A 27,633-nucleotide genomic window follows, 5' to 3' on the forward strand; every position below is an offset into this window, starting at 1 on the left:
GTATGTGGCCTCACTCTGGCACTGAACTGGACTTTTATCTGCAGCCAGCTGGGACACGGGTGGCGCTGTGGTCTAAACCATGGAGCCTCTCGGGCTTGCCGATCAAAAGTCGGCGGTTCGAATCCCCACGAAGGAGTGAGCTCCCGTCGCTTGTTTCCAGCTCCTGCCAACCTAGCAGTTTGAAAGCACGCCAAAAAGTGCAAGTAGATAAATAGGTCCAGTGGGAAGGTAAACAGCGTTTCTGTGCACTGCTCTGGTTTCAGTGTTCTGTTGTGCCAGAAGCAGCTTAGTCATGCTGACCACATGACCCGGAAAAACTGTCTGTGGACAAATGCCAGCTCCCTCACCTGTAACGCGAGATGAGCGCCACAACTCCAGAGTTGTCTGCAACTGGACTTAACTGTCAGGGGTCCTTTACCTTTACCTTTTACTGTAATGTGTTCTGCATGGGGCTTTATTTAAAGATGGTCCAGAAGTTTCAGCTGTTGCAGAATACAGCCACCCAATTGCTTGCAGGGACAAGGTGGTTGGAAATTCAAATCCTGTATCAGTTGCACTAGTTGCCAGTGTGTTTCCAGGGCTGGTGATTGCCTTTAAAGTGGCAGAAACCTTGCAAAAAGTATATCTGAAGGACTGCCTGCACCTCTATGAACTGTCCAGGTCCTAAGAAAGAGTGCAGAGGTCCTGCCCAAGAGGCCCATCCTTAACATTTATCAGCTTAGCAGGCGCAAGAGATAAGGGCTTGTCTGTGTCATCCCATCCTTATGAAATACCTGGCTGTGGCATACCTCAGGTTCCCTTCCTCATGCTGAGTCAGACCTTAGGTCTGTGTTGAACCAAAGGCGAACTGTTCTGGAAGCTCTGCAACACCATCTTGGTAGTCAAGATAACCCCACAATTAAGTGGTAGTTGTTGTAGCAATGAGCTCATATATGTTTATATTCACATGCGTTGATATAAGCTATTTGGCTTGCTTTGGTGTTACTCTTATCTGTGGGTTTCGGGTGTTGGGCTCTGAGCCCAGAACAGGCTTCCTTCAGTATGACTTGGGTCTTTGCCACCTATGCCCTCATCTGGTCAGGTGAAGCGATGGGAAGTCCTGGCTAAAATGATGTATGCTGCTTTGTGTATAAAAAATGCATGAATGTTTGCTTGGGCACAGATAAGCAATCTCTTTGCTGTGGTGTCCATCCTGCATTTGTAAAAGCTGGGAGACCTTGCAAACTGATATTCTGTAAGTCTACTCCTTTCTCTTTAATATGTCCCTAGAACTGATCACTCTGGCATTTTTGACATCTTTCTTTAATATCCCTGCACCCAACCACTCCCACAAGCCCTCCTTTGGGCCTATGGACCAGAATAAGGTCCATCTAGCTCAGTAATGTCTACCACTGACTGGCAGCAGCACTTCAGAGTCTCAGGCAGGAGACATTTGCAGCCCTACCAGATGTCCAAAATTAAATTTGGGACCTTCTGCATACAGAATAGATGGGGCCGCCTGTATTTTATAAGCTGTTGTGTTGATATATATTTTAATTTTCATTTGGTAATTCAATGAAATGTTTATGCTGCTGCTGCTTCAGTTAATGGCATTTTATTGCTCCATAGCTTTAGTTGCACACCCCCTTGAGAGGACAGATGGAAGGATTAGCTACATTTAGAATTGGAATCTTCCGCTGAAAATATTTTAAGATTTATACGTGCTGAACTCAGTTCATGCTACACTTTTGCACTCTTGTTGTTACTGCTATTATACTGTTAATATTTATGAAATGTATGAACTGCAAAAAATGGTAATAAACAAACAAGTAAATCCTCTGAGCCCAAGTGGCTGCAGCTGGACTGGGTGGTTCTAAGAGTGCCGGCTGCTCAGGCCGTTCGCCCCTTGAGGCTTGGAGTATTACCACGGCCTCTTGTCTGCTTCCTTCTTGGCAGAGCTGCAGCTTAGCTTGACTCACCACGCAGCAGCTCAGCTGCCCACATGGAAGCCAAGCACGCACCAAGCAAAGCTTGTGGGAGGAAACTTCCGGGCTCTAACCGCGGGAAAATGAGGCCACAAAGAGGCGGGGCTGAGTGACGTCACCCACTCCCGGAGTCGAAGGGCGGGCCGCCTACTATTAAGATGGAGCTGAGGCAGCAGCCCGTGCCCAATTGTAAAATGTCTTCCTCCTTCGCATTATTGTATTATTGTATTGTAATCATGTAACAAGATTGCCTAACGGCCTTAAGTCCAGAGCTGATCTTTGTTAAGAGTCTGCTTTCTCTCGCGCCGCATAAGAAGCATATAGAATTCATCGCAGCTGTAAGCAAGGAAATGCCGCATTCAATAAAAAGGAAATTGTCGGAAATGATTTAATACTGCTTTGTACCGAGACGTCTTTCGGGGTCCAAGGCTAGAACAAAACTACAGACTGTGCGTCACCGAATCTGCAAATCAGTCACCAGGCTGCCTACCGCGCACATAGTGTGCTAAGCAGCGCGATCCTATGCGTGCGTAGTCGGACCTATGAAATCTCGCTGTGTTCAATGGGCACGCTAGTTGGCAGTATTTTTGCAACCTTAGTTCTTGGGATCTGGACCTGTTACAAAAAGAGAAGACTAAACAGAACAATTACTGCAATACTGATCTCCGTAGCCTTTCTTCATCGTTTTCATCTGCATGCTAACGGCGTAGTAGTATAACAGCAGAGCAACTTTTGAGGGTCTGCATCTTGCATAAAAACGAACCTCCGATTATGCTGCTGGAAAAATCAACCACGCAGCTTGAAGAGATCCCATCACCAAGCATGAGATTTAGACAGGCGAAGGCTGAAGAACACATGTGTATCTGAAGAAGTGTGCATGCACACGAAAGCTCATACCAAGAACTGACTTAGTTGGTCTTTAAGGTGCTACTGGAAGGAATTTGTTTTGTTTTGACTATGGCAGACCAACACGGCTACCTGTCTGTAACACCTCTTAGTTACCGTATACCCTGCCGATAACCACAGTGAAGTCCAGTGCCAAACGATTTCTCCTCTGTACAGTTTCTTAACTGCATACCAAATAGGCTAAAAACTGTAGCATTACCTCAGACCAATGCAAAGATAAAGCAATGCTTTTACCACTGAATGTCCGCGCTATTACTGCAAGCCTGAAGTGATTGATTATTGTTTGAGCCCGCCTCCAGCAGAAGAAACTACAACGTCCATAATGCTTTAGGGAACGGAGCTCCCAGCATACATCGCGCCAGAAGAAACGCTCACTTCCCCGCCGCGCTGCCTTCTGGGAAACAGAGTTTTAGCGTGCCGGCCGGGCTGCTGAAACTGCTTGCGAGGAGGTGCCAAGATGGCGGCGCTGTGGGGCGGCGGCGCGGGACATGCCGGGGCTGGGGGAACCCTCCCGCTGCGAGGGGGCCCGGAGCCCGTGGCGAGCAATGGCCTTTCTTCCACGCAGGTAATGGCCGGGTCTGGCGGCTGGTGGCGGGCGGGCGGGCGGGAGAGAGTTGGGCTAGCCCATTTGGCTGGCGCTGGGTGGACACGTGGAGGCGGCGTGGCCGGCATAGGGAGGTGGCACCGGCCAGCACGACCGGGAAACCGGGGTTAGCATGGCCCTGGGGTTGGGAGGCGAGGAGGGCGAAGGCAGCGCTGGAACCGGGCAGGAACCGGTGCCCTCGGAAGGGAGCTTCGGGGGCAGGAGGGGGAAATACTCAGCGGAACATCTGGCTCCAGCTTTTGCGAAGTTGCGAATGGTGGAGTCCCAGAGAGGCTCCTCGCGTGGGCCCCGGGCGCGCGGTGGCGGCCAGAGGAGTGACACGGTGACATAAGGTGGGCTTTGGGAAGCTGGGTCAGGGCCACCGCAGTTCAGAGATCTGGGGGTGGCCTCCACCCCCGACAAAAAAAGTTATTGAGGGCCTCGACATAACGGATACGTTAAACTGGAGGTTTCTAAGACATGCTAGTCCTGGCTTTAGGGTTTGTCGGGAGGGGGTGTCTCTAAGACCACCATTGGGGCAGTTTTGGACTTATTTCCGTGGAGAACTGGGGTATTTATGACTTGGCTGGGGTCCTGGGTTTAAGCAAGGGAAATAGGACCTCCCCACTTAGTCGTGGCACTTTAGGAATCGCTCTGATCAAATCTGGCTCAGAATGAGCCCCTTTCCCGTGATTATTTTTTAACTCTCTCTTCTGTGGTATATCCACATTATCTTTCATGGCGGGGCGGGGCTCGTTTTGTCTCCTCCACCCATGCCAATGTGGGCTAGAGCACTTTTTGCTTGTTCTGGAGATGGGTGAGCCCTGTCTCTCATGTGCTGGGTTGGCCGCAGACTGGGAAGCGTTCCCTCATGTAAAAATGGGCCCTGATGCTTTTGCCTGCCTTAACTCCACCCTCTTCCTCTTATACACCCCCCACCCAAAGCTTTTCATTTCTGGGTGTGTTCATCCCCACCCACTTGCTGATCCTGTTCAGCCCCATTTGATGATGCAGTCTTTCAGCAGTTTCAATTCTTCTGAGAGAAGGCACTCTGCAAGCATGCATGCCTCTGTCTGCTCCAAACAATCTAGCATCTCTTGTTCTCTGAATCTGATTCTACCAGCATTCCTGAAAACCCTTGGTATTGGGTTATATATTTTTTGGAAAAATTATGATCACTTGGAGCATGGCTTTTGCTTCCAGCAAGCAGTTTGAGAGAGAAGCCATTTATGGGAGTTGAGAGTGTATGCCCATGTTAGGAATGATAAATAGCTGTAACGTGCATGTGGCCTGCTTTGGCATTTTGTTCACTGGAAGAGTTTGCTGGGACTCCAGCTGGACTTCTTCTCCAATTGAGTTCCTTCTTACCACGTCCTTACCATGTGATAAATGTACTAAGCATGTGATTGCAGACTGTGTCCTGACCATGCAAAAATAAATTAGTTGTTTTGTGTGTCTGTGCAGTGAGAAGTAAAGGAAAATGCATTTAACATAATTTATATTGCTAAATTACCAGCCTGTTGCAGTTGGAAGTGGAAGGGGTGTTAAGTAGTAGGTGAACCTGCCTTCCTTAGCTTTCATCTGCAGAAGCTGAACCACTATGTTTGGCTTCTCTTGCAAGATTTTATCTTAGGTTTTCATTTGTCACTATTCCGCATGCATATCTTAATTGAATTTCGCAGTGTAATAAGCTCACTAAGCCCATGAATTCTTTCTGAGTACAATCATACCCTATCACAAATCGTAGAAAGCTACTTCTGGTCAGTTAGACAGTACTGAGTTAGATGGGCCAGTGGAATGGTCTGACTGTGTAAGGCAACTTCCTATATTCCTAATACCATGGAGAACACACTGCTAAGCAGATACAAGCACCAGACTTTAGGCTTCATAACATATGTGACTTGATTACAGTGGTAGATGTGTTAATTCTCAACCTGTCATGTCTTGTTTAGAATCCTCTTTAAGGATTCTTGTTTTGTTTTCTATTTCCCTTCACTGTATTCTTAATGTTAATTCCTTAATAATCTATACTTTTGTTAAATTACAATTGAAGTATTTTAGGGGCATTTATAGGGGCATTTATTAGGATACAGTAAGCCCACAACTTGTGTGCATTCAGCTTTATGTGCATGGCAAAATGATGATGATGATGATGATGATAGGGAGCAGAAAGGGCCTGGGAAAAATGACTTTGGCAACCCCACCTGCCATTGAATCCATTGTGTTTTGACTACTGTATGTGCAATTTTGGCTTTAGGTGCAACCCCTGGAATGTAACCCTGGTGTAAGTTATGGGCTTACTATATAACTGGAATATGTTTGCCTATTGGAGAAGGCAAATCTGGAAACAAGGTTCAGTATAAGACACTGGGTAGCATAGACAAAGATCTTGTGAGCTTATAGCAGGGTGGAGGAGCATGTAGCTCTCTAGGGAGTTGGATGTTGGGCTCCAACTCCCATCATCCCTGGTCCACAGTTATAGAGAGGGGTTGGGAGAGAAAATCCAGCTTTAGGTGACATGGCATTGTAATCAGGGACCTGATGGCTAACCAAACATAACCTACAGCAGTTTGAGAGAGCAGCAAGGTCAAACCTGCAGTCAGTGTCAGGAATTTGCCTGCTGATGCATCCATGCTCGCTTAGGTGATTAGCTCTTCACGCAGCATATTGACTCAGGCCTAGTGACAGGGTACCTGCTTTGCCACAGTAATCTACTGATGGTGGGAAACTGTTCTGTAGTCATTGATGCCATTTACAGACACATGGCGGTGGGGGTGGGAAGAGGTTAGTTGTGAAATCCACAGCAGGGAAAGGGAACATGAAGGGTTAATCATATAATTGTAGAGTTGGAAGGAACCACAAGGGTCAACTATTCCAACCCCTTCAGCAGGGGAAAATGCAGCTGGTCCGTACAGGGATCGAACCCACAACCTGGCCTTATCAGCACCATGCTCTAACCAACTGAGCTAACTGCCTGGGTTGTACCCAATGCTCTGCAAATAGAACTCTGCTTGCACAGCAAAAATGACCCCCTTGTCCTTGCCCTGCTTGTCCCCAAAATCATCTTTGTAAGGTCCCCGCTCCTAGCCTTCCAGACCTGACTTTGAGGGTGTGCTGGTGACTGCATGGGGAGGCACGGTGGTGGTGGGGTTCTGGTCCACAGTCTCTTGTGCTAGTGGAACAGGAAAGCTGGATACCACCCATAAACATTTAATCCAAGAAAAGATGTTGTCCTATCCAGTTGACATCATGAGCTATGGGTCCTATTGAGAAATTCACTTTTTTCCTTTTGCATGTTGTGGCAACAGTTTTCATTTTATGAAGTGCCTTAACAACACCACATTTGGACCTTCAGAGAAAGATGGTAGACAAATCCACTTTCCCAACCAAAAGATGAGCAGTTGATGTTAATGACTACAATGGAGATCCAAGGCCAGGATGGTCCCCCCCCCCACATGTGAAACCATCTTACCTTGAGCTTGTTTGGGTTATTTTCAAGCTTAAACTGATTAGGAATTTTCAGAATCTGAGAAGCTAGCAATGCAGACGACTCCATGGGAATTTTCAGAATCTGAGAAGCTAGCTATGCAGACTCCTCCACGTGGAAAATGTGGAAGAGTTTAGCAGCCCTGCTCTGGATTCTGCATCTGAAAAGAATTTTGGCTGACAAGGTGGGAAGCTGTCATGGAAAAATTTGGTGACTGAGACATCAGGCCAAAGAATGCTCCCAGGTATTCATGGAGTATTGCCAAGTCCTTGTAGTGAGAGTCTGCTGTGCAAAGCCCAATAATTTCAGCTGGATGTCTAGGGAGGGAAGCGGTTAAATGTGCTTTGAGTTAGAACTTGTTCCATAGCTGCTTTCTAACCAGCTCTGCACATTTCCTCCCTCCCTGAAGCTGAGCTGGCTGCTCTATGCGTGTTTGCATCCTGAGACTAGCCCTGCTTCACCAAAAAAAAAGGAGTGGCCCTAGGAAGAGGTGTTTATGAGCCTGCCTTGGTGGAGTTAAAGTACTGTCAGCAGTAGGATCAAAGTGCTGAAATGGATCAGAAGGTGCTTGTTTGTAAAGAAGCAGCATCCTTTCCCTAGCTTGCCACAGGTAAGAGAGTCTGTTACGGTGGCCTTTGCACAGAGGAATGTACATGAGAAAATACGGCAGGCTGGAAACCAGGATTTTTGACAAACGAGAACCAAACTGAGAGGTGCAGAACTTTGGTGGTGATTAGCAAGCATTAACTCAGGGTGGGATTCAACTTCATACTACGGTGAATGTTCCATCAGCACCAGCATTTTAGCTGGCCAGACAGAATGATCTCCTCCCTTGCATGCTGCTGGGGGCGGTGGGCATTGCCACTGAGTTGATGCAAGTGCAGAGCACAGAGAAAATGGTAACAGGCATGTTGAAGGGATTTAGCATCTCTGTGCTTGGTATCTGGGAAGAGCAACAGTTCATGTGACTCCCTATTTCTTTCCCACCCCAACTGCATGGGAGACCAGTGTTAGAAACCAGGGATAGAAAAGGTAGGAGCCATGTGGCTCCTGGCACCTGTATCATAGATTCTGTGAAGGATGACGAATTGGACATTTCTGTTCCAGAAACTCATCTGGAGTAAGGTTTAGCTGTAATGTGAAAGTACAGCGCATTAGGCATATATATATATGTGAACAAATTCCTTGATGTCGGAAAATTGTTAATGATGGTGATGATGATGATGATAGTACTACTACTACTACTACTAGTAGTAGTAGTACTATCATCATCATCATCACCATCATTAACAATTTTCCGACATCAAGGAATTTGTTCACATATATATATATGCCTAATGCGCTGTACTTTCACATTACAGCTAAACCTTACTCCAGATGAGTTTCTGTAGTAGTAGTATCCTGCCCTTCCTAAAGGAGTCCAAGGCTGCAAACACATCCACAACAAAACAATTCTTAAAAGCATTCTAAAACATTATCTCATCTAGTGATCTCTCAGTTGCCAGGAACAGTGTCCTTCAGCTGTCAGACTGGGGGCCCTTCCATGTTAGCATTTGTTACCTTGGCAGGAGAGCACAGACTGCTACTCATGGTGACTTGGTTGTTAACCATGTATGTACACACAAAGAAAACAAAAGGCTACCCTTCAGATTCACTTTGGTCAACCACTGGGCACCTTACAGTTACATAACAAAAATAGTCTTTGCCCTGAGAAGCTAGTCTTCAGCTTCATAGTTTTACTTATCTCTCCTATCCTGCCAGCTCTGCTACCTTCCATTGACCTAGTGTTTACAGATAATTGCATAACATTTACCAACTTGCCTGCTGGACATCCATGTGTGTGCAGTGCAGCTAAGTAGTAGGAAACTGCTTACGTGGACAGGATTGCAACTCTGAACAAGTGGTTAATTGCAAGGTGGCCATGCCTTGATTTGTTGAGTGGTGCCTGTAGAATGTTCATTGGAAGAGTATAAAAATGTTGCTGTTCCCATTGCAGTTCAGTTTGATATACGGGGCTAAGAAGGATCCCAAGTTACTGCAAAACATATGTCAGACTGCAATAGTATTCACTGAATGCATGTGCTAGAGGGTTTTTTTTGAGGTACAGTGTGTTACAGCATATTTGACTTTATAATGCTCCTTGGCTGATATTAGACTGCAGTGGAATATGGTGTCCGGAGAACATTCCTCGGAAATAAAGGAGCATTAATGGAATTTTTTGTTGTTGTTCATATGGTCAATGAGACAACTGCATTTTTTCTGTAATGTGAAGTGGGATTTTGCACCTGTGGTACAGCAGTAAACTGCTAGCATGTCTGCAAAGCTAAACAGGGTCCAGTATGGGTTCAAACCTATAGCTCTATAGATATTGTTGGACCACAATGGCTGGGAGTCCAATAGCATACGGAGGTCCGCAGGTAATCCATTCACTGTCACAGTTTCCCATAACTTTGCTCATCACGTTCTCTTGCAGTTACGTCTTCCTAAAGGCTAGGGGGCAGGCATTGGAAAATGGAATTCCCACCATATCCATCTGTCAGAACCAGTAGTGAAGGCAAACTTTTCCAGTTGGCAAGTTTCCCATCTTAAATGTGTTGATTCAGCAGCCAGAAAATACCTCCCAGGTCAGAATGGGTGGCTCCTCCCAGAGATCATGCATGTTTATTTGCTGCTGACTCTGACAATACTGATTTTGGAATGCTGCCTCATAGTTAATGTTACTCCTGTAGAATCTGCCATGTAGAAATAGATGAAGACCACTGCTTTCTTCCAGCTTTGCCTTTACCTTGAAATAGTTGTCCTTGTTTAAGGCAAGCCATTTACAGCGACTGCTCCTGTCTTTTCTCACCACCCCCTAGCCCTTGAGAAGTGATCAAGAGATCAGCATGGTGATCCTATTGTGCAAATGTCTCTTGAATATTCCAGTGCTGATATGATAATTCCATTGCTTAGAATATTTGAAGATCCATTCCTCAAAAACACGTTTAGCACAGTTGGATGATATGAACCTTTCTTGTAATAGCAACAAATTGCACCTTATTTTGTGGCTTGGCATTTTTTCTTTGATTTTTTTGTGTGTGTGTTGGTGGGGGGCAAACATGCACTGACTCAAGAAAGTTCCATGCTGTGGGCTAATCAACAGAGACTATGGAAATAGGCAACTGGGGATAGAAACTAGTGCAGAGATAGCAAGGTTGTGCTTTCCAGACAAATTCCATTGGCCATGCTGGCTGGGGTTGATGGGAGTTGGAGAGCCTCACATTGACAACTTCTGACCTAGTGCATGCTAGCTTTGGGTAGTAAGGCACCATTGGTACCCTAATTGGAGGATAAGGTATTAGCAAAACAGCTTGAGTTTACTTAGGGGCAGGAATCCAACATTTATTGGATGAAAAGGGCTGCACTTCTGACTCTAGTGATCTGTTTTGCCAAATGCAAGAGTTCTTTGGGAGTCAGTGGAAATAACACCAGGGGAGAAAAACTCGGTGATTTATTAAATAGTACACTCAATACAAAATAAAAGTTATTGAAACCAGTATTTAAGCAGAGCAACATAAGAGAAACAATATAAGATACTTTCCTGTTTAGTTGATGAGAATGAAAATGAGGAGACGAAGCTGGCCAGCACAGCACCCTACTGGTCTGGATCTACATTGAAGGTCAGATTTCAGATCCCACCTGAGAGCTATATAAATATACCTTAAACTCTTAGTGGCTATGTGTTGGCTGGCCTAATATCTAAATTCCTCACATCTGCTTCATTATTTGGATGGTGTGAGGAATGTCACATCACCTGCAAGGTAAGATATGCTGGCCCCTGTCCATTGGCCTAATTAATAAATTCTGCAGCTGTACTCCTCCTGGCAGGCACCCAACCTTGTGAACTTGCTCACAAGCTGATCCTCCCACATTCTGCCAACACTTATCCTTGAAACACAAGCAGCAAGTCAAAACAATAAAGCAAACCAGAAAGCCCTTGAAAGTCCTGAAGGATGTGCTGAGAAGCAAGGAAGAATAATTGTACAAACCAATTAACCCATCTCCTTGAGATGCAAAATTCTTCCAGTATGTGTTTCCCCTATATGATCTCAGGGCGGGGAAAAAGTTTTTTCACACCTTGGAGGTTTTTCCAAGACTGCAGAATGGTTGGTCTTTTCTACCTTAGAAATACAGTGTTGCTTCCCTCTTAAGAAGCTCAACACCAAAAATGTAAGCCTTATTGGCATCAAGGCTTTTCTTGCAAGTAGCTGCTCTGTAATACTTGAGAAAACAATGTTATTGTACTATATGTATGTATAGTAAGTTTCTGTTAGTATATAATGCCATCAGCAGTTTGGAACAAGGCTACTGGAAGGAGTGTTTCACCCCATATGTGCCCACTTGATTACTTAGAACTGCAGAACTGGTGCTTGTGCCACACATGCAATAAATCCCTTTTGTATGTACCTTTTTTTCATTAAATTGATATATATCCTACCCTTCATGCTGAAGGATACATGATTGTTTAGACTAGTGTTTGAAATAGAGGAGAGGGCATTAATATCAGACAGTCAACTTTTAGGAAGGCTCTTACCTGCACCTAGCAGGTAATGTTTAATTGACTTACATTGTCCCCCAACCAGCTTTCTGTGCCCTCATCTGTTCTTCCTTTTTCTCCTTCACCCCAGTACTTATTGGCAGAGGATTTGCATTTGACATCACTGGATGCAGAAACCATCCTTGAAGCAGGAGAGTTCCTGGAAACGATGCAGGACTACTTAGACTCTTCCGTCATCTCCATCATTGAGGATTTCAGCAGTCTGACTGAGGTATGGTCTGCTCTATGAAGAGACGAAAGCCAGCCAGCAACCTACTGGTGTGGGCCTGCGTTGAAGCTCAAAGTTCAGACATCCTCTGGGAGATTTATAGACCTTATACTCTTAGTGGCTATGTGCTGGCTGGCCTAATATCTAAATTCCTCATATCTGCTTCAGAAGTCGTTATTTGGATGGTATGAGGAATGTTAACCAGCTGCAAGGATTTTATTTTCAATTGTTCTAACTATTCTGTGTTTATTTGGTTGTGAAGTTATCTTGGTAATGCTCCTTCATCTTGCAGATCTGAGCTGTTTGCCATTAACAGCAACCCTCTGTTATCATTCCATTCCTTGACCTCCACAGCTTGTTTACTTGATTTGTTTTCCATGTAACTTTCAGTGAGTTAAGCCTGTGTCGGCATTGAGCTTGAGAGTTGCTCCTTGGACTCTCCCTGGGTAAAGCTAAATTGGCCATCCCTGAGTTTCATATATGAACTGAGTGTCTATTCCAAATTTGGTTTGTTTTCCCCCTCCTAACAGACAAAAGGCCGCATGGATGTAGAGAACGAGCTTTCCCTGTTGACTGCAATCACAGATATTCTGGATAGCACCGATGACGAGTCTCTCTCTCCTTTTGATACCATTCCTGACTCTGAATTGTTGACATCACCCAGAGAGCGTGATAATTCTTCGGTATGACATGGTTTATGGGACAGAAGATTGTGCTTGCCTTCTCTTGTGTGGCCAGTTAAAATTGTGGGGTTACCACAACAGTGTAGCTCCTTTGAAATTGCAGCCCATCCCGGGTAGGGTTAATTATGAAATGTCAGTTTGACAGAAGCTAATGTAACTTTCATCCTTTCTTTGTAATACCATAGGCTGATTGAACCCTGGCAGAGTTTGTCTCATCTAATCTCAACTAAGTTCACAAGTATATATTTTTTCTCCACCAAGAGAAGACTTGGATGTGAATGACCCCATCCTCCTCTTCCTTCAGCTGGAAACTTCTCCCATAGGCTGAGCATCCAAGCTGCTTAATACTTTGCTTGGTACTCAGCTCCAAGATTTCCAAGCTTATTGCTGCCATCATTATATACACACAACAGCATCCTGTTCTTGGCTGCTAGCATTTGGTTTTCTTGTGGGTTGTGTCACAGTTCCAGGATCATGCTTATCACCCTTATGGAAGTTCTGGAGGCCCTTTTCCTCACCTGTGATCTCATCTCAATCTGCATTTGATGATGAAGTTTCTTTGGACAGTCCCGTCTTTTTTTTTTTTTTTGCTTATACATTGACAATAGTGACATCATTTTCTCCAGGCTAGCTGCCTCTTCCTGGCAGGCATGTGCATCAGTACACGCATTCAGAAAATCCTGGCAAGAATATCCCTCTTCAAAGTTGACATCCAAATGTAATGGGTCTAGCACACTGTGAACTCTGCAAGGTCAGAGCGCCCTCTGGTGCACATGTTGTGGCATTAAGAGGTGGCTAGGTAGTGTTAAAAGAGCTCTCTTGCCTTTGGGTGGAAACATGCAAAGATGCTAAATGTGGTTTGAAGAACATCCCTTAATCTATGCACCCCAGACAAGCATGGATTGGCTGCTAGCTTGCAAAGCTTAGCTTCTGCTGGTAAAATAGGAGCGCTTCACATGGCATTTTCAGATTTAGTTGAATTTACTTCTGCTTTCCAAACTACTCTCCTTCTGTCAGTTTCAGAGGTTTCTCAGCTTGTCCGTGACACCCCCTGAACAAGACTTCCACACCATAGAGGACTTAAAGGAGCCTAGACTTTGCTCCATTGTGACAGAGAAGGTGAGATGTTCCAACCAAATGGGTGGGTTGTGCAGTGGGCAACCCAGTTTTTATCTCTCTGGTTTACTGTTTGTTACATTATCTTGCAAACGGCTTTGAGGTTTTCTTCTTACAATCAAGCAGTGTATTAAAAAAAAATGAAATAAAATATTAAACTAATAGTTTCCTGCGCCTATCTGCCTTGTATCAAGATTATTTATGAAGCCCTCTTTGGCATGGCCTCTCCTGGATTGGGGGCTACATAGAGGGGGAGCTGAGTTCCAAATCAGCAGGAGTCGAGTAAGGGCAACCTCTGCCACCAGAGTACTTCAGAAACGGTAGAAACGCCACTTGCTTAGCTGCTGCCTTTCACATAGCTATGAAAGGCGCAAATGCATTTAAAAATGCTGTAAATAAGTAAAAGCACCCCTTGGATGATGACCTGGCAACCCTAAGAGACTAATAAACAGTGGTACCTCTGGTTAAGAACTTAATTCGTTCCGGAGGTTCGTTCTTAACCTGAAACTGTTCTTAACCCGAGGTACCACTTTAGCTAATGGGGCCTCCCACTGCCGCTGCACAATTTCTGTTCTCATCCTGAAGTAAAGTTCTTAAGCCGGGTTAGCGGAGTCTGTAACCTGAAGCGTTTGTAACCGGAAGCGTTTGTACCTGAGGTACCACTGTAATTCTAGCAGTGGATCTTTCTATTTTCAAGTCAGTGTTTAGTAAGCATCCTTTGGTGAGATAGCAAAGGAGTTGGAAATCGCGTCCGTCCCCCCGTCCCCGTCCCCCCCAGATCATCAATACCTGCAAGGAACTTTACTACATAATCTCTTTTCCCCTCCAGATTGAAGCCAGCACTGCCAGCCTCCCTTTGGGACTGCCTCCAAGTTGTCACAACGACTCGGCTGCTTCAAAGAAGCCCAGTAGCAAGCGGGTGCTGTTTAGGCACAGGGACCGAGATCTGTCTGTGCTGCAGCGCAGTGATGGGGAGGAAGAGGAGGAGGAGGAAGCAGCCACAACAAGCAGCAGGCAGGGTTTGGGGGCAGGTGTGAAGGAGACACTTGTAGCATCAGCGATGAAGGAGGCGGAACCGAACCCACCTGCAAGTGATGGTCCCTGTGTCATTACCCCGGAGAGCATCTCCCTCAGTGAGCTGGTGAGGTCCATGCACCCTTACTGCATACCCACTTTCACAGTGTGCCTGAGTCCTAACAACCGGCCCCTTGCCGAGGAGCTCCTTGCTGGTCCACTTGTTTTGGAGGTGGTGCCTGAGAGTGGAGAGAGCATGGAGATCCCTGTGGTCCTGCAGAGAATGGAGACAGAGATCCAGGACGGAACCGAGAACAACTGCACAGCTAGCCATGTGGATGAAGGGGCAGCACTCCTGGACCCTGCCCTGGAAAAATTACCACCTAATGACAGCACCAAGGCTGCCTGCCTGGACGGAGAGCCTGACCTGGACAAGCGGGCTGAGGATGTCGGCAGGGTTGACCTGCAAGTGGTAGAAGATGCTCATGCAGGGGCAAAAGCTCAGGGCTCGATGGATGATCAAGATCATATATTTGAACCTGACTCAGCTGCACAGAAAAAAGCAAAGCGCAGTGCCTTGGCAAAGGACCAGATGCGCACCAAGAGAAAATCCAACAAGGAAACAATGGGGCACAAAGAGGCCACAAGCTGTGGCCCGATTCCTGTCTGTACTGAAGAGCAGGCAGGGACTAATCCAAGCCACCCTGTGCCAGAGAAGGAGGTGGAGAAAGCTGGAGGGGAAGAGCAGGGCAGGTTGCTCTCAGACCAGTCAGCCCATACAGTGGAAAGATTGGACATTGAGATGGAGGAACTGGAGCCCCAAACCCCACTTGTGCCGTGCAACAAGGAACTGCGGTTTGCTGAGCACAAGGAGGGGGATGTGCCGAGTGAGCCCGTCCTGCTGGCGAATGAGGTGGCTGGCCCAGAAGCTCCCCAGCAGCTCCCCAGCAGTACTGCAGACTTTGAAAGGCAGCCTTCCAGTAATGAGGATGCTGGCTGCCGCCCAAAGGAAGCCAAGCCCAGGCCTCTCAGCCTGAGCGAATACAGGCAGCGCCGTCAGCAGCGCCAGCCTCGCGAAGGGAGCTCTAGGAATGGCACAGAGAACCAGAGCGCCAGCAAGTGGCCCAGCCTCCCTGAACTCCCCACAGAATTGGCTGAGCTTCCTTGCTTGGTCCCACCGCTGCCTTCCAAAGTTGCTTCGTCTGGACTGGCAAAGGACCCTGAGAAGCCAACTGGCTCCTCTGCTGCTCCTGTCCCAGCTGGCAATGCAAGTGCCCCACCTCTATCCATGCCAGCTCCAAATTCTGCACCAAGAGTGGCTCCTCCATTGCAGCATGGCTGTATGAGCCCTGTTCCTCCTCCTCCACCTCCTCCTCCACCACCACCACCTACCACATCTCTCCCTGCTGCGTCCCCACTGCCCAGCACAGTCTGTGCCTTTCCCCCTGTTGGGGTTCAGGTGCCTCCAACGCTGCCTCCGCCTTTCCTGCCCCCAGCCTCAGGGGCTTTCCTGCCACCTGTGCCTCCCTGGCCTCCCTTTGCCCCTGTTCCAGCCGCCTACCAAAGCCTGCCACCACCACTTCCTGCTGCTGAGGCCCGCCCTTCTGTCTTCCACATGGTTCCTCCTGTGCCCCCTCCGACCTGGCCTCCCCCGCCCATTCCTTTGCCACCTTTAGCCCCAGGCCCCCCTTACAGCTCTGTTGAGTGGGCGCCACAGCCACCGTACTGGCCGGGCATGCCAGTACCCCATCCGATGTTGCCCATCCCTTACGGGGATCAAGGACATCTGGCTGGCAGTTTGCCTGCGCCATCTTGTTCCGAAGGGGCACTTAGTCCCCAGAATGCAGCCTTGATGCCAGAGCCCTCTCACTTCAGAATGCAAAGCCTGGCAGCCAGTGAGAAGCCAAGCCTGCCTACACAGCTCCCGCCGGCGCATGTCCCTTCTGCCATCAAAGCTGACCCCAGAAGAGTGTCTGACCCAAGGAGGCAAGTAGCTCTGGGGAAGCTGCCTTCTCCATCAGTCATTGAGCCTTCAGGGGAAGCGGCACTAACTCATTGTGCCAGGAAGGGCTCCAGCCCTCAGTCTTTGGGGGAACCCCATTCTGCACCTCCTTCCCAGCAAATCAGGGAGGCCCCGAAGCCCTTAGAAGAGCTGTCCTTTCCTGATCTGCTACAACCTTCAGGGAAGGCCCCTGTGCTCTCTGACCATATGGAGAAGACCTTGAGTATACCCACTGCAGCTTCAAGTGCCAAAGAGGCGTCTCCTGATTCCTGGTCACAAGAAGAACGTTCTTCCTTTCCTGCTGCCTCAGTGCCAGAAAAGCTCACAGCGCCAACTGCAATGGAGGTGGGTGCTGAGGAAGCTGGCCCAACAGCAACTGCTTCTCCAGCATCATTGATGCCCCAGAAGGTGCATGAAACTGCTCAGCTCTCCAAGAAAACAACCCATATTTGGAAGTACCAACCACTCATCAACATTGCACAGCGCAGCTGTAAAGAGGACATTGTTCAAGCCTTTATCAATGAAATTGGTGAGTGGCTGTACTGCTGAGGTTTGGGGGGAGGAGAGGGTTAAGTGGCATCTGTGGCCCAAGAATAGCATGGCAGGCAGTCCTTTGCTGGACACAGAACTTGGGGTGCAGATCAGGGTGCCCCCTTGGTGGGCTCATAAACCTGTATAGTGGGATCCCCTTCTTAGAGGTTCCTCAATGGAAAAGGAAGCCCATATCCATTGGAGGCTCATAGTTCCTAATTATGCACTATACCTTGCAAACTTATTTTCCTTTCCTATTTCTGCCCCATGGTATTTCACTTCAGGAGGTCAAAATCCCTTTGGGATGCTCTGCTTCAAAGCCTGGGGACAGTCCTCTTTCTAGCTCATCTTCGCAACCTGCTTAACCCCCCTTTTTTTGCTCCAAACAACTGCATTCCATGTTTTATGCTTAAGTAGTTACATATTCTGTCTGACTCCCCCTCATGCTCTTAAGACTGTTTTGAAGATGCTGGCAAAGGGGGCCAGGCGGTAATTGTGAGGAGCCTGGCTTCTCCGGCCGGCCAGCGAAGCTTCTTCTGAGAAGTCACGAAGCCCAAATGAGTGTACACAATGCATTAATATTATCATTTTCCCTTCAGGAATTGAAGCCTCTGATTTGTCCAGCCTGCTAGAGCAATTTGAAAAGACAGAAGGTGAGTTGCGAAATTTGGACAAGCAGCTCAGCACGTTGACCAGTGTGCCAGCAGGCTTCTTCACTCCTCCAGCTTCTTCGCCTGCCCCAAAACTGTTGTTGAAATTCTACTCCATATTGATCCAGAGCAGATTCCAACCTATACTTAGCAGAGTAAAAACTTAAACACGTTGCAGGATTCCCAGAGGCAATTGTATTTCATCCAGCAGAGCTTTACCGCTACTGAAGGCAAATGAGCATAATGGTCACAAATCCAATACACTCAGGATTGGCACTGTCCATAAGAAATCCAGTTGCAGCAGACTTAACTTAAACTTACAACAACTTTAATAAGTCTAAACCTTAACACTATACAGCTGTACCTTGGATCCTGAATGCCTTGCGACTTGAACGTTTTGGCTCCCAAACACTGCAAACCCAGAAGCAAGTGTTCCAGTTTGCAAATGTTCTTTGGAAGCCGAAAGTCCAGTGTGGCTTCCACGGCTTCTGATTGCGTGCAGGAAGCTTCTGCAGCCAATTGGAAGCCGCGCCTCGGTTGTTGAACATTTTGGAAGTCAAACGGACTTTGGAACGGATTCCGTTCGACAACCAAGGTACGACTGTATACAGAACACCACACCAGAAGGAAAAGAGATAGAAAGAGAAAGTGAAACCGAGGCTCCTTCTGGCCTCCTATTACAGTCAGCATGACTTTGACAAAAGAGATAACAGAACCAGTTTAAGCCAGCTGTACTCTGCCTTCTCTGAAGGAATAACCCAAACATCGTGAACCTTCTGCTTGTTTCTTTCACACAGAGAAGCTTCCAGAACCCTCTTGAATTAATCAGAATAGGAAAGATCTCTGCATATCAGATCAATACTTTCTCTACTAAGAAATGCAAGCTGACACAAACATGCCTGACTGCCTTGTGTATCACATGAAGGTGGCAGCCAGTCCCAGGCTTCCTTGCACTTTCTTTCCACAAAGCACCAAACTTCTTGTGGAAACGAAGAGAGCTATCTGAGGGCCAGTGTGGTACAGTGGCTAAGAGTATTGGCCAAGAGATGAGAGTTCAATTCCCCACCGGCTCATCTGGTGACCTGGGGCCAGCTTCTGCCTCCCAGCCTGGCCTACCTCACAGGGTTATTGTGACGATAAAATGGGGGAGGGGAGAACCATGTATGCTACTTAGAGCTGCTGGAAGGCGAAGATGGGATATAAATGCAAAAATAAAATAAAAGCGCCCACTGGCTTGGGTGAATGTGTTTTTCATTGAAAACAACCTAGGTCTCCAGAAAAGATAGGCAAGTTTTGTGCTCAGAAAAAATGCTTGTGAATAATGCTTTGCTTTATTTTATTTTTTAGCCAAAAAGGAAGCTCCTAGTATGGCAAAATCTAAGGACAATGTGACTTTGGGGAACAATGGGTGAGTACAAAACTTGGTCCTATCCAGGTATCTTCCCACCCACGATTATTTCCGCTTGGTTGACAAATAGCACTGCATTTCTGGAGGCAGGCAAGAAACACTGGTGGCAAGAGACCTGCTTTTCAGAGCACGCACATCCTGGACTAAGTTGCCTGATAACTTGCTAAGGAGTACCAAGCGTGCGGTGTTTCAGTGCTCCACGTGCTGACTGGGTGATTCCTGATTGTGTGGGACACTGTGTATAATAAAGGTCTCTCTCTCTCTCTCTCTCTCTCTCTCTCTCTCTCCCCCCCCCTCTCCCCCCTTCAGCTCTGAGGCACAGCAGGAAAAGAAAATGGTGGACCGGCTTCAGGCGCCAGAGCTCACCAATGTTGCAGGTGAAGGCTCTTAGAGTTAAGCTCTTTCTGTACTGAGAGATGATCCCTGAGACTGAAATGCCAGGAAATTCAACACGCTCTTTCTCCAGGAGTGGTGTGGGGTAGAGGTGAAGTGAGCGCTGAGGGCAGAGCTAATTTGCCTCATCTCTTCAGCACCCAAAAATGCATTCCTGAGATTCTCTGTTGAGCTCTTGCTGAGGGGCCTAGCTTAGGTTGTTCATGCTGAGGAAGGGTGCTCTTTTGGGAAGGTAGATGGGGCAACTGTGACACACCCTTTTCATAAACATGAAAAGACATAAGCTAAAAAGCAGAAAAAGAATCGAGCAATTATAAATTGCCGTCAAAATGAAAAGGCATGAAATTTACATTAAAGGTAAACTGCCTGGGGGGGCAACCAATTCACTCAAAGACCTAGGAAAAATAGGAAGAGTTTACAGCATGGGGAAGCAGAGTGTGGCCCTTCAGGCCTCTCTGTGTGGCCCTTGGAACTCCGCCCAGGCAACAGTCCTTACTGACTTGTGTTTCACACCCCAAACTATTTTGCTCTAGCTGTAATGTGTCATCAAACTTTGAAAATGTATACAGTGGTGCCTCGCAAGACGAAATTAATCCGTTCCGCGAGTCTTTTCATCTTGCGGTTTTTTCGTCTTGCGAAGCACGGCTATTAGCGGCTATTAGCGGCTTAGCGGCTTTTAAAAAAAGGAAAAAAACTCAAGAACTCGCAAGACGTTTCATCTTGCGAAGCAAGCCCATAGGGAAATTCGTCTTGCGGAACGACTCAAAAAACGGAAAACTCTTTCGTCTAGCGAGTTTTTCGTCTTGCGAGGCATTCGTCTTGCGGGGCACCACTGTATTGCTTGTCCAGATGGGGTGCAGAGAAGGGTGTGTAAATAGAAAGTAGCCCACTATGCAGTGGTAAAAGTTGCATAACTTGCTCTTCCCACTTATATCTCTGGCTCTGCCCAACACTGGGATACGGTCCCTGGAAGGTTGCCCAGAAGGGAATGCTACAAAAAAAAAAAAAAGGTTACCTGCCGCATAGCCTATTCAAGAAGATGGAGTCGTCTTCTTAATTTTTTCTGGGAGGAAGTTGCAAAATTGAGCTGTTTTGGGCTATTGCTGGGGGCAAAAACTTTTACATCCCCCATAGGAGGGGCAACAAGGCCAGTTGCCTGGACCACGTTTTTTGAGGGTGGGAGGGGTGCTGTGCACATGGGTTTCTCTTCCATCTCCTGAGGGCTCTCTGTCTCTCTGCAGGACTGACGCCTCCAGCCACTCCGCCCCACCAGCTCTGGAAACCCCTGGCGGCTGTCTCCCTGTTGGGTAAGGCTGGCTCCACCAAAGGCGTTAGGCTCATGAAATCCCTGAGCAATCCTCACCGGAAAGCTGCAGCCCCCGTTCATGTCGGCTCCGGTGAGCATGACTACTGTCAGCTTAGTGCTGCTCAGCCAAAGGGAGGTGCCCGGTGGAACGTCAAGCAAAACTCTGACATAACAATAAAGCCCATCAAGGCCGTGGCAAAAGAAGTGCCGGATCAGCCCCCTGCTGCGAGTCAGCTCCCTGCTGCTGTCAGACTGGACCCTGCTGGCTCCCTTGGCACGGCGGCTGCCTGCCAGAGTCTCAGAGATGTTGGGCGGGAGCAGCTCAGAGCCTCTAATCCTGTTGCAGCCAGCTCGAGCCCTGACACATCAGAGTCACCGCTGTTGGACAGCAGCCCCACCAGCTCACAAAAGGAGCCCCTGGACCACCGGACTAGCACACCAAGGTCCGCGGGCAGCGATGATCCATGCTCCGCACTGTTATCTCCGGCTGCGTCCCCCTGCCGGGATGCAGAAGGACCCACGTTGCAGCAGCCTCAAGAGGTTCGGCAGAAGCGGCTGGCTTCCAAACGCTCCTTGCGGTGCTACCGGGGCAGGCAGAAGTCAGCCAGTCCCCCAGAGGGGCCCTGGAGAAGCAGCCGGACCCGCGCCAGCCGATCCTTCAGCTCCAGCTCTGATGGAGACAGTGACAACAGTGACTCTTCACCCTCCCGCTCCTCCTCTTCCTCCTCCTCTGCGTCCTCTTCTCGGTCACGTTCTCGGTCTCCCCCAGCAAAGCGCTGGCGAAGGTGAGGGATGAAGTCTCTTTCCTCTTGCCAAGACTCGGCACCCCGAGTGTCAAATTGCCCTTGCGTGGCACAGAAGTTTTATGGGCCTTTTCCCTCAGCAGCTGTTGTGGCTGAAAGTTATGGGTGTGGAGTGCTGTGGGGTGGCTTGGGGTGTTTTGCATGCACATGAGCAGCAATGGAGTCTACGTTGCCCAAAAGGAAGCCCACTGCACTCTTTGCTAGCCTTGTGGATAGCTGGGCCCTTTCCTAGCTTAGCGAGTCTTAGGCTCTTATCTACAGTACACATGCCTATGTATGTATAGTGTAAGTAGATAAATAGGTACCAATAGGGAAGGTAAACTCTCTGGCTTCTGTCATGATATTCCATTGCGCCAGAAGTGTCATGCTGGTCACATGACCTGGAAAACACCCCATAGTCAAATTTGACTGGACTTAACCGTCCAGATGTCCTTTACCTTTATCTTTACATGCCTATTCTGGTTTTCTTCCAGAGGAGCTTTTGGACTGAACTTCTCAACTTGTATCTTGTTACTTGGAGGATAGCTTTGCAAACTGCTCTAATGAGTGTGCATCTAGCATCCCTTTCTGTCCCTTTGGGTTGAATCCAAAGCAGGGCTAAGTCACAGTCCCGTTAGCATAGGGATTTCTGCTTGCACAACAGGACTTTCTCCCTGCCTCCCCATGCCCCCTAATTTTACTTTTGGAGGTTCTGCCAACCTTCTGGAGCAGATTTGCATAAATAGAAATCCTTTTGTTACTTGGACATGTTAGCTGGATACCCTTCTTGGTGAATTTGTTCTGCGCCTTATACGGAGGGGCCACAGGCTAATTCAGTTTGCATGTGACATATAGTTACCATGAGGACTCTTCCCATCCTAGGAATGGCAGCCTGTGGGCTGCTGAACCTTTTCAGCTGGGCCCATTAAGCCTCTTCTAGTGACATCTTGTGCTGCCTGAGGCGGCTGCCAATATCCAGCCCTCAGCTGGTCTATTCACTTGATGGTACTGAGGAATGCACATGGATGCTGATGATGATTAAGGCCTAAGATTTCAATTATTTCCAAAAACCCAGTGTTCAGGACCCTTGGAGTGGAAGGTTAGCCACACAGTGGCATAGGTGGCAACAGTCCATGGCTAACGGATGTGCAAGTTGCACTCTCTCCTTAATTGCCTCTCTCTGGAGAAATTTTGATCAGGTGAATTACAGTAGAGCCTCGGGTTGCGAATGTGATCCGTGCAGGAGGCATGTCTGCAACCCGCAGTGCTGTGTCTGCGCATGCCTGGGTCATGATTTGGCGCTTCTGTGCATGCGCAAAGTGCGATTTAGTGCTTCTGCGTATGCGTGAGTGCCGAAACTTGGAAGTAACCTGTTCCAGTATTTCTGGGATCGGCGCAGTGCGCAACCCGAAAATGCATAACCTGAAGCGTCTGTAACCCGAGGTACCACTGTATTAAGACCTGTTGATGGAAATGAAGCCTTAACTTGCACAATGCATACCAAGCACAGAAATTGACCTTTGTCCTGATTTGTGGTGGAATACAGTGGCCTGAACATCTGCCATACTTCTGGTATATCTTGTAGTAGGGAGATAGAAATGGCTATGCAGCCCTTAATTAACTCCACTGTGCATATTCTGCACTTCTACTGTTAGCAGTAAGTTACTTCTTAAACATAGTCTTACCTGGTATATGGCAGCTTCCTGTTCATCCATCTAGATCAGCCTTGTCTATTCTTGACAGTAGCTCTCCAGGGTAGCTCTCCCAATCTCCTGTTAACTGATTTCTTTTTACTTTAGATGCTAGGAATTTCACTGGGAATCTTCTGCATGTAATGCAAATGGCCTATTATTAACCTCCAGTCCCATACAGAACAAGTGTTAAAGCATCTTGGGCATGTTTTAGGGTGAACATTTGACCAATATATTTTGGATAGACCTCTACAAATGCAAGTAGGTGTCACAGTCTGCTCTGCCACAAAGTTTTCTGTCTTGGGAACCCCTTGTTCCTTGGGAGAGAAGGCATGCTGAAGCTCCACTGCAAGCAGGTTGCACAAGCTGAAGGTCACTCAGGGGAGCTCCTGTGAGTGTTTGCATGCACCCCCATGGACACACAGTGTGTGCAGCTGCTGGTCTCACTGGGCTCCCTCTTTCACTCCAGGTACCATTCTCGAAGTTCCAGCTCCTCTTCCTGTGGGAGCTCCTGGAGTCGGTCGAGGGGCAGGTCCCGGTCTTCTTCGTGTTCCTCCTACATATCAAGATCATCTTCCTGCTCCCCCTCTCTGCACAGAAGGAAGAGGTGAGACATGCAGCACTTGTGTTTATTCTCTTGAACAGTGGGATATATAATCTGTCTTCTTCCCCTTTTTCCACCACCACCCCAGCAATTCTAATATGAAAGTAAAGTCAAATATTTTATGTTCAGTTTGGGCTCCCTCTCTGTTTCCCCACATTAAATAACGTGAAATGCTTTAAATACATTTTTGTGCTTTTTTTACTCACCATATGGGTTTTCCTTGTGAAATAGTTTTGCATTCTCCTTTCTTGAAAACTTGAACCCTTCCCACATATTTGGCACCTTAGTATTCTGCTCTTCCTCCAAGGGGCTTAGAGGTGTGTATTTTGCCTCGTGTGCAGTAAAGTGTGCTGTGACTTTGGCATGGAGTTTCATAGCTGAACTGCAGCCTAGGTTCTCCAGGTCTTGCCTGTACTCTTGCCACTGCGCCAACTTTCACAAGTTAGTTGTCACTTGATAAACAGCTTGTGGGTTTTTTGTGTGTGGCACTTTCCCCCCACCTTCACAATGAGTGGGGTGTTTAGCTTTATACTGACCAGCCACGTGAGTGGACCCCAATTGTGTCTGTACTTCTCTCTCTCTCTCTCCCCACCCCCTCTCTTCCTTGGAAGCTGCTTGTAGCCTAGAACATCTCATTCTTCTCTAAGAGCTAAAACCAGGAGATGATGGCTGTATCTCCCTAAGTGAAGAATCAAGCTGCTCCTACCTTTCTGCTACCATTTCACTTTTTTCACTCTTCTTTGCTTTGACTTCTTTTTTTAAAAAAAACCATACAGATACAATTCCAGCAGCTCCCGTGAGCGTTACCAAAGGCAGAAAAATGGATACAAAGACCGTGCAATAGTGAGTATTTCTGGGGTATACCAGTGTTCTAGGAAGGGCAGCAACATCACGGGGGGCTGCCTTAATCATGGTCATTGTAAGACCATGTGTCGCTTTCCTGCTCTGGAATTGATACGCTTTCTTCAACTATTAGGCTGTTTTTCCCAGAACCAGGCAGTTCTGCTTTTTCCATTGATCCAAGGACAAGGAGAGGTTGGCCTGTTTAAGTGACAGTGAACTTTCCTCACTGCCAAAGTGCTAATACAGTGCAGAAGTGCAGTTTTTGAGCAAGCAATTGCTTTAAAAAAGAAAAAAAAGCAAGTAGCTACTTCTTGAGCTGCAGAGATGACCTTGACAGTATGTGGGCCATGCTTGCTGAAATCTCAGAAGCCATAGAGGTGGCTGGTTTAGGCTTGGTATGTTCTTCAGAGTCTTTGTCCTTGTTGAGATGGGCAAATACACAACAAGAGTTGCCAAAAAAAAAAAGGAAAAAAAAAAAAACAGATGTGCTCAACTAGCAAAAAAGCATGCTGGTTGCTGAATTTGGATTTCCCTGGATATGGTACACATACGGTTGAGTTACCTTGGGAACGTGCACCTACTTGGGCTTTTCCCCTTCCCTTGAGGAAAACCTGACAATGTCTTAGCCCTTTAGGCAAACTTCCAAGAGAGGTCCTGGTCCTGGGGCACTTTCTATTAGAAGTTGAAGTTGTATTTGCACGAACAAAGGTTAATAGTTGTGGGTATTTGCATAGTAGCTAAACCGGCTCATGACTTCTGTTCAGTGGGGAAGTTCATGCGTAGAGCACATGAACACATTCGCCACATAGAGAGTGAACGTGAGGCCATCCCAAAATTCTCCGGCACTTTCCGGAGAAGCTGTAGCCCTCCTTTTAGTGATCCACAGAGGCACCATGGGAAAGGTTAGAACAAGTTTTGGAAGCCTGTGACCCTCCAGATTTTTCCTCTTGGATGGGCAGTGCTCACTGATGCTGGAATGCATATTCTATTAGCATCCTGAAGGACCATGAGTTTCCCATCAGTGGTTCTCACAAGTAAGCAAGGGAATCTATATTTAAAAATGAGTTTGTAGTGAGTGTTGGGGCAAGTGGATTGGCAGGAGGAAGATGACTGCTTGATATAACTGTGGCTGAGTTCTGCTCCTTCTCTCCCTCAATTATGTGCATAGGAAGAACGGCGTGTTGTCTTCATTGGGAAGATCCCCAGCCGGATGACTCGTTCAGAACTACGACACCGTTTCTCTGTGTTTGGGATCATTGAGGAATGCACCCTGCACTTCCGGGAGCAGGGGTAAGAGAGGATCAAGCCTTCCTTTGGGCAACCTCCTTTGCCGCATGGAGCTAATAGGAAGAGGGGGGAAGAGGACAGGGTGTTGGATTCTGGCCCTTCGCTTTCCTCCTGGCTGGTCCCAGCTGTAGAATCGTAATTCCTTGTCCTTCCTATCCGGCAGGGATAACTATGGCTTTGTGACATACCGCTATGCTGAAGATGCCTTTGCTGCCATAGACGGTGGGCATTCACTGCAACGCCCTGATGAGCAGCCCTTTGACTTGTGCTTTGGAGGACGCCGGCAGTTCTGCAAAAGGAACTACGCTGACTTGGGTGAGTCCATGGAGGTGACTGTGAGCTTGGGTTAAACACAGTTGCCATGAACTTTCTCTGAGACTTTGAGCAAACAGGAGTATCCAAGTTCTTGGAACTTTCTTTGTGCAGGAGGTTAGCCCCCTGCTTAACCTATATTTTGCCGATCTCATGATTCTTGTGGTGTCAGTCCTGCATTGAGGTGTCTCTCAACACAGCAAAGGAAGCTTGGTCTTAAGTATCTTGGGTAATGGAGTTGTCAGTCGAGGTTCAGCTAGCTTGGCACTGATTTTTGCCTATTATTATGTGTTAAATTTATATACCGCCCTTCATCCAAAGATCACAGGGTGGTTTTCAACATAAAAATCCAAAATGGATAACATAATAGTAAGACCCCTGTATATTCATGACCTATGTGTGATAGAGAAGGTGGGAGAGAGAGAATTCGGAATAATTGATTTCAGAGTTTTCTTGGGGCAAACAGTCTAGGGGGAGTGTAGAGGTGGCTAGAGGCCTAGTCAGCCTTTCCATTCCAGTGCACTTTTCTGGTTGCTGATTCTCGTTGACTCACCGGTGACTGTCTTTGTGTTTTTCAGACTCAAACCGAGATGACTTTGAGCCTGCTCCCGCGAGGAGCAAATTTGACTCCCTTGACTTCGACACCTTATTGAAGCAGGCTCAGCGGAGTCTGCAGAGGTAACGCTGGCTCTCTCGGGCTCAGGTTGCCCGGTAGGCATCTGCCTACACCAGCCTTACCTCAGATTGGCTGCAGGGGCAGGTGCCCCTTGGGCCTAGCTGCTATGTCCAGCGTGGTTTTGTAATGAAATATAACAGAAAAAAATCCCATAAACAATTTTTATCCTGGCTGTTTTTCTAGGGACTATTTAAGGGGAAGGACACTTTCTCTAACAGTGGGGACAGGAATGGAAAAACAACATCAACCGCCTTCAGTCCACTTAATCACTATGCAGACAATAAACTCTAATCATAGATCTTCCCAGTCTCCTACTTTTTGTCTGTCTGTATCTGTCACTGCAGGATTGGAGGAGGCAAGGTACAAGGCCTCAGGGTGAAATCAAGCTCATCTGATCAAGGTCCAAAGGGGTCACCTCGGGTGCCACACAAAGTTAGGATGTGCTGTTGTCTTAAAAACCTGTGGTAGCCACAGGTGGGCTGTAAGGTGGCTGTGGGTGGGGCTGCAGAAGCTGCTTGTTGTCTAGTTTCTCCCAGTCTACATTCACCAGGGCTATAAAGAATGTAGGCTCACCACAGTTCTGAATGGCC

General features: G+C 47.4%; 1 protein-coding gene across 1 annotated transcript; it reads left to right on the forward strand.

Annotated features, from left to right (window-relative positions):
- The first annotated feature begins 3,231 nt into the window (after positions 1–3,231).
- PPRC1 (PPARG related coactivator 1) lies at positions 3,232–27,342 on the forward strand. The gene is made up of 14 exons (XM_081863859.1): positions 3,232–3,435; positions 11,608–11,748; positions 12,276–12,428; positions 13,446–13,547; positions 14,374–17,089; positions 17,691–17,744; positions 19,089–19,149; positions 19,459–19,526; positions 20,784–21,633; positions 23,791–23,928; positions 24,702–24,768; positions 25,937–26,058; positions 26,219–26,370; positions 26,946–27,342. The coding sequence occupies exons 1-14, from the start codon at positions 3,328–3,330 to the stop codon at positions 27,047–27,049; spliced, it is 4,836 nt and encodes a 1,611-aa protein (XP_081719985.1). The 5' UTR covers positions 3,232–3,327; the 3' UTR covers positions 27,050–27,342.
- The last annotated feature ends 291 nt before the right edge of the window (positions 27,343–27,633 follow it).

This window comes from Podarcis erhardii, assembly GCF_964252035.2.
Source record: "Podarcis erhardii genome assembly, chromosome: 5".
Taxonomy (NCBI): Eukaryota; Metazoa; Chordata; class Lepidosauria; order Squamata; family Lacertidae; genus Podarcis; species Podarcis erhardii.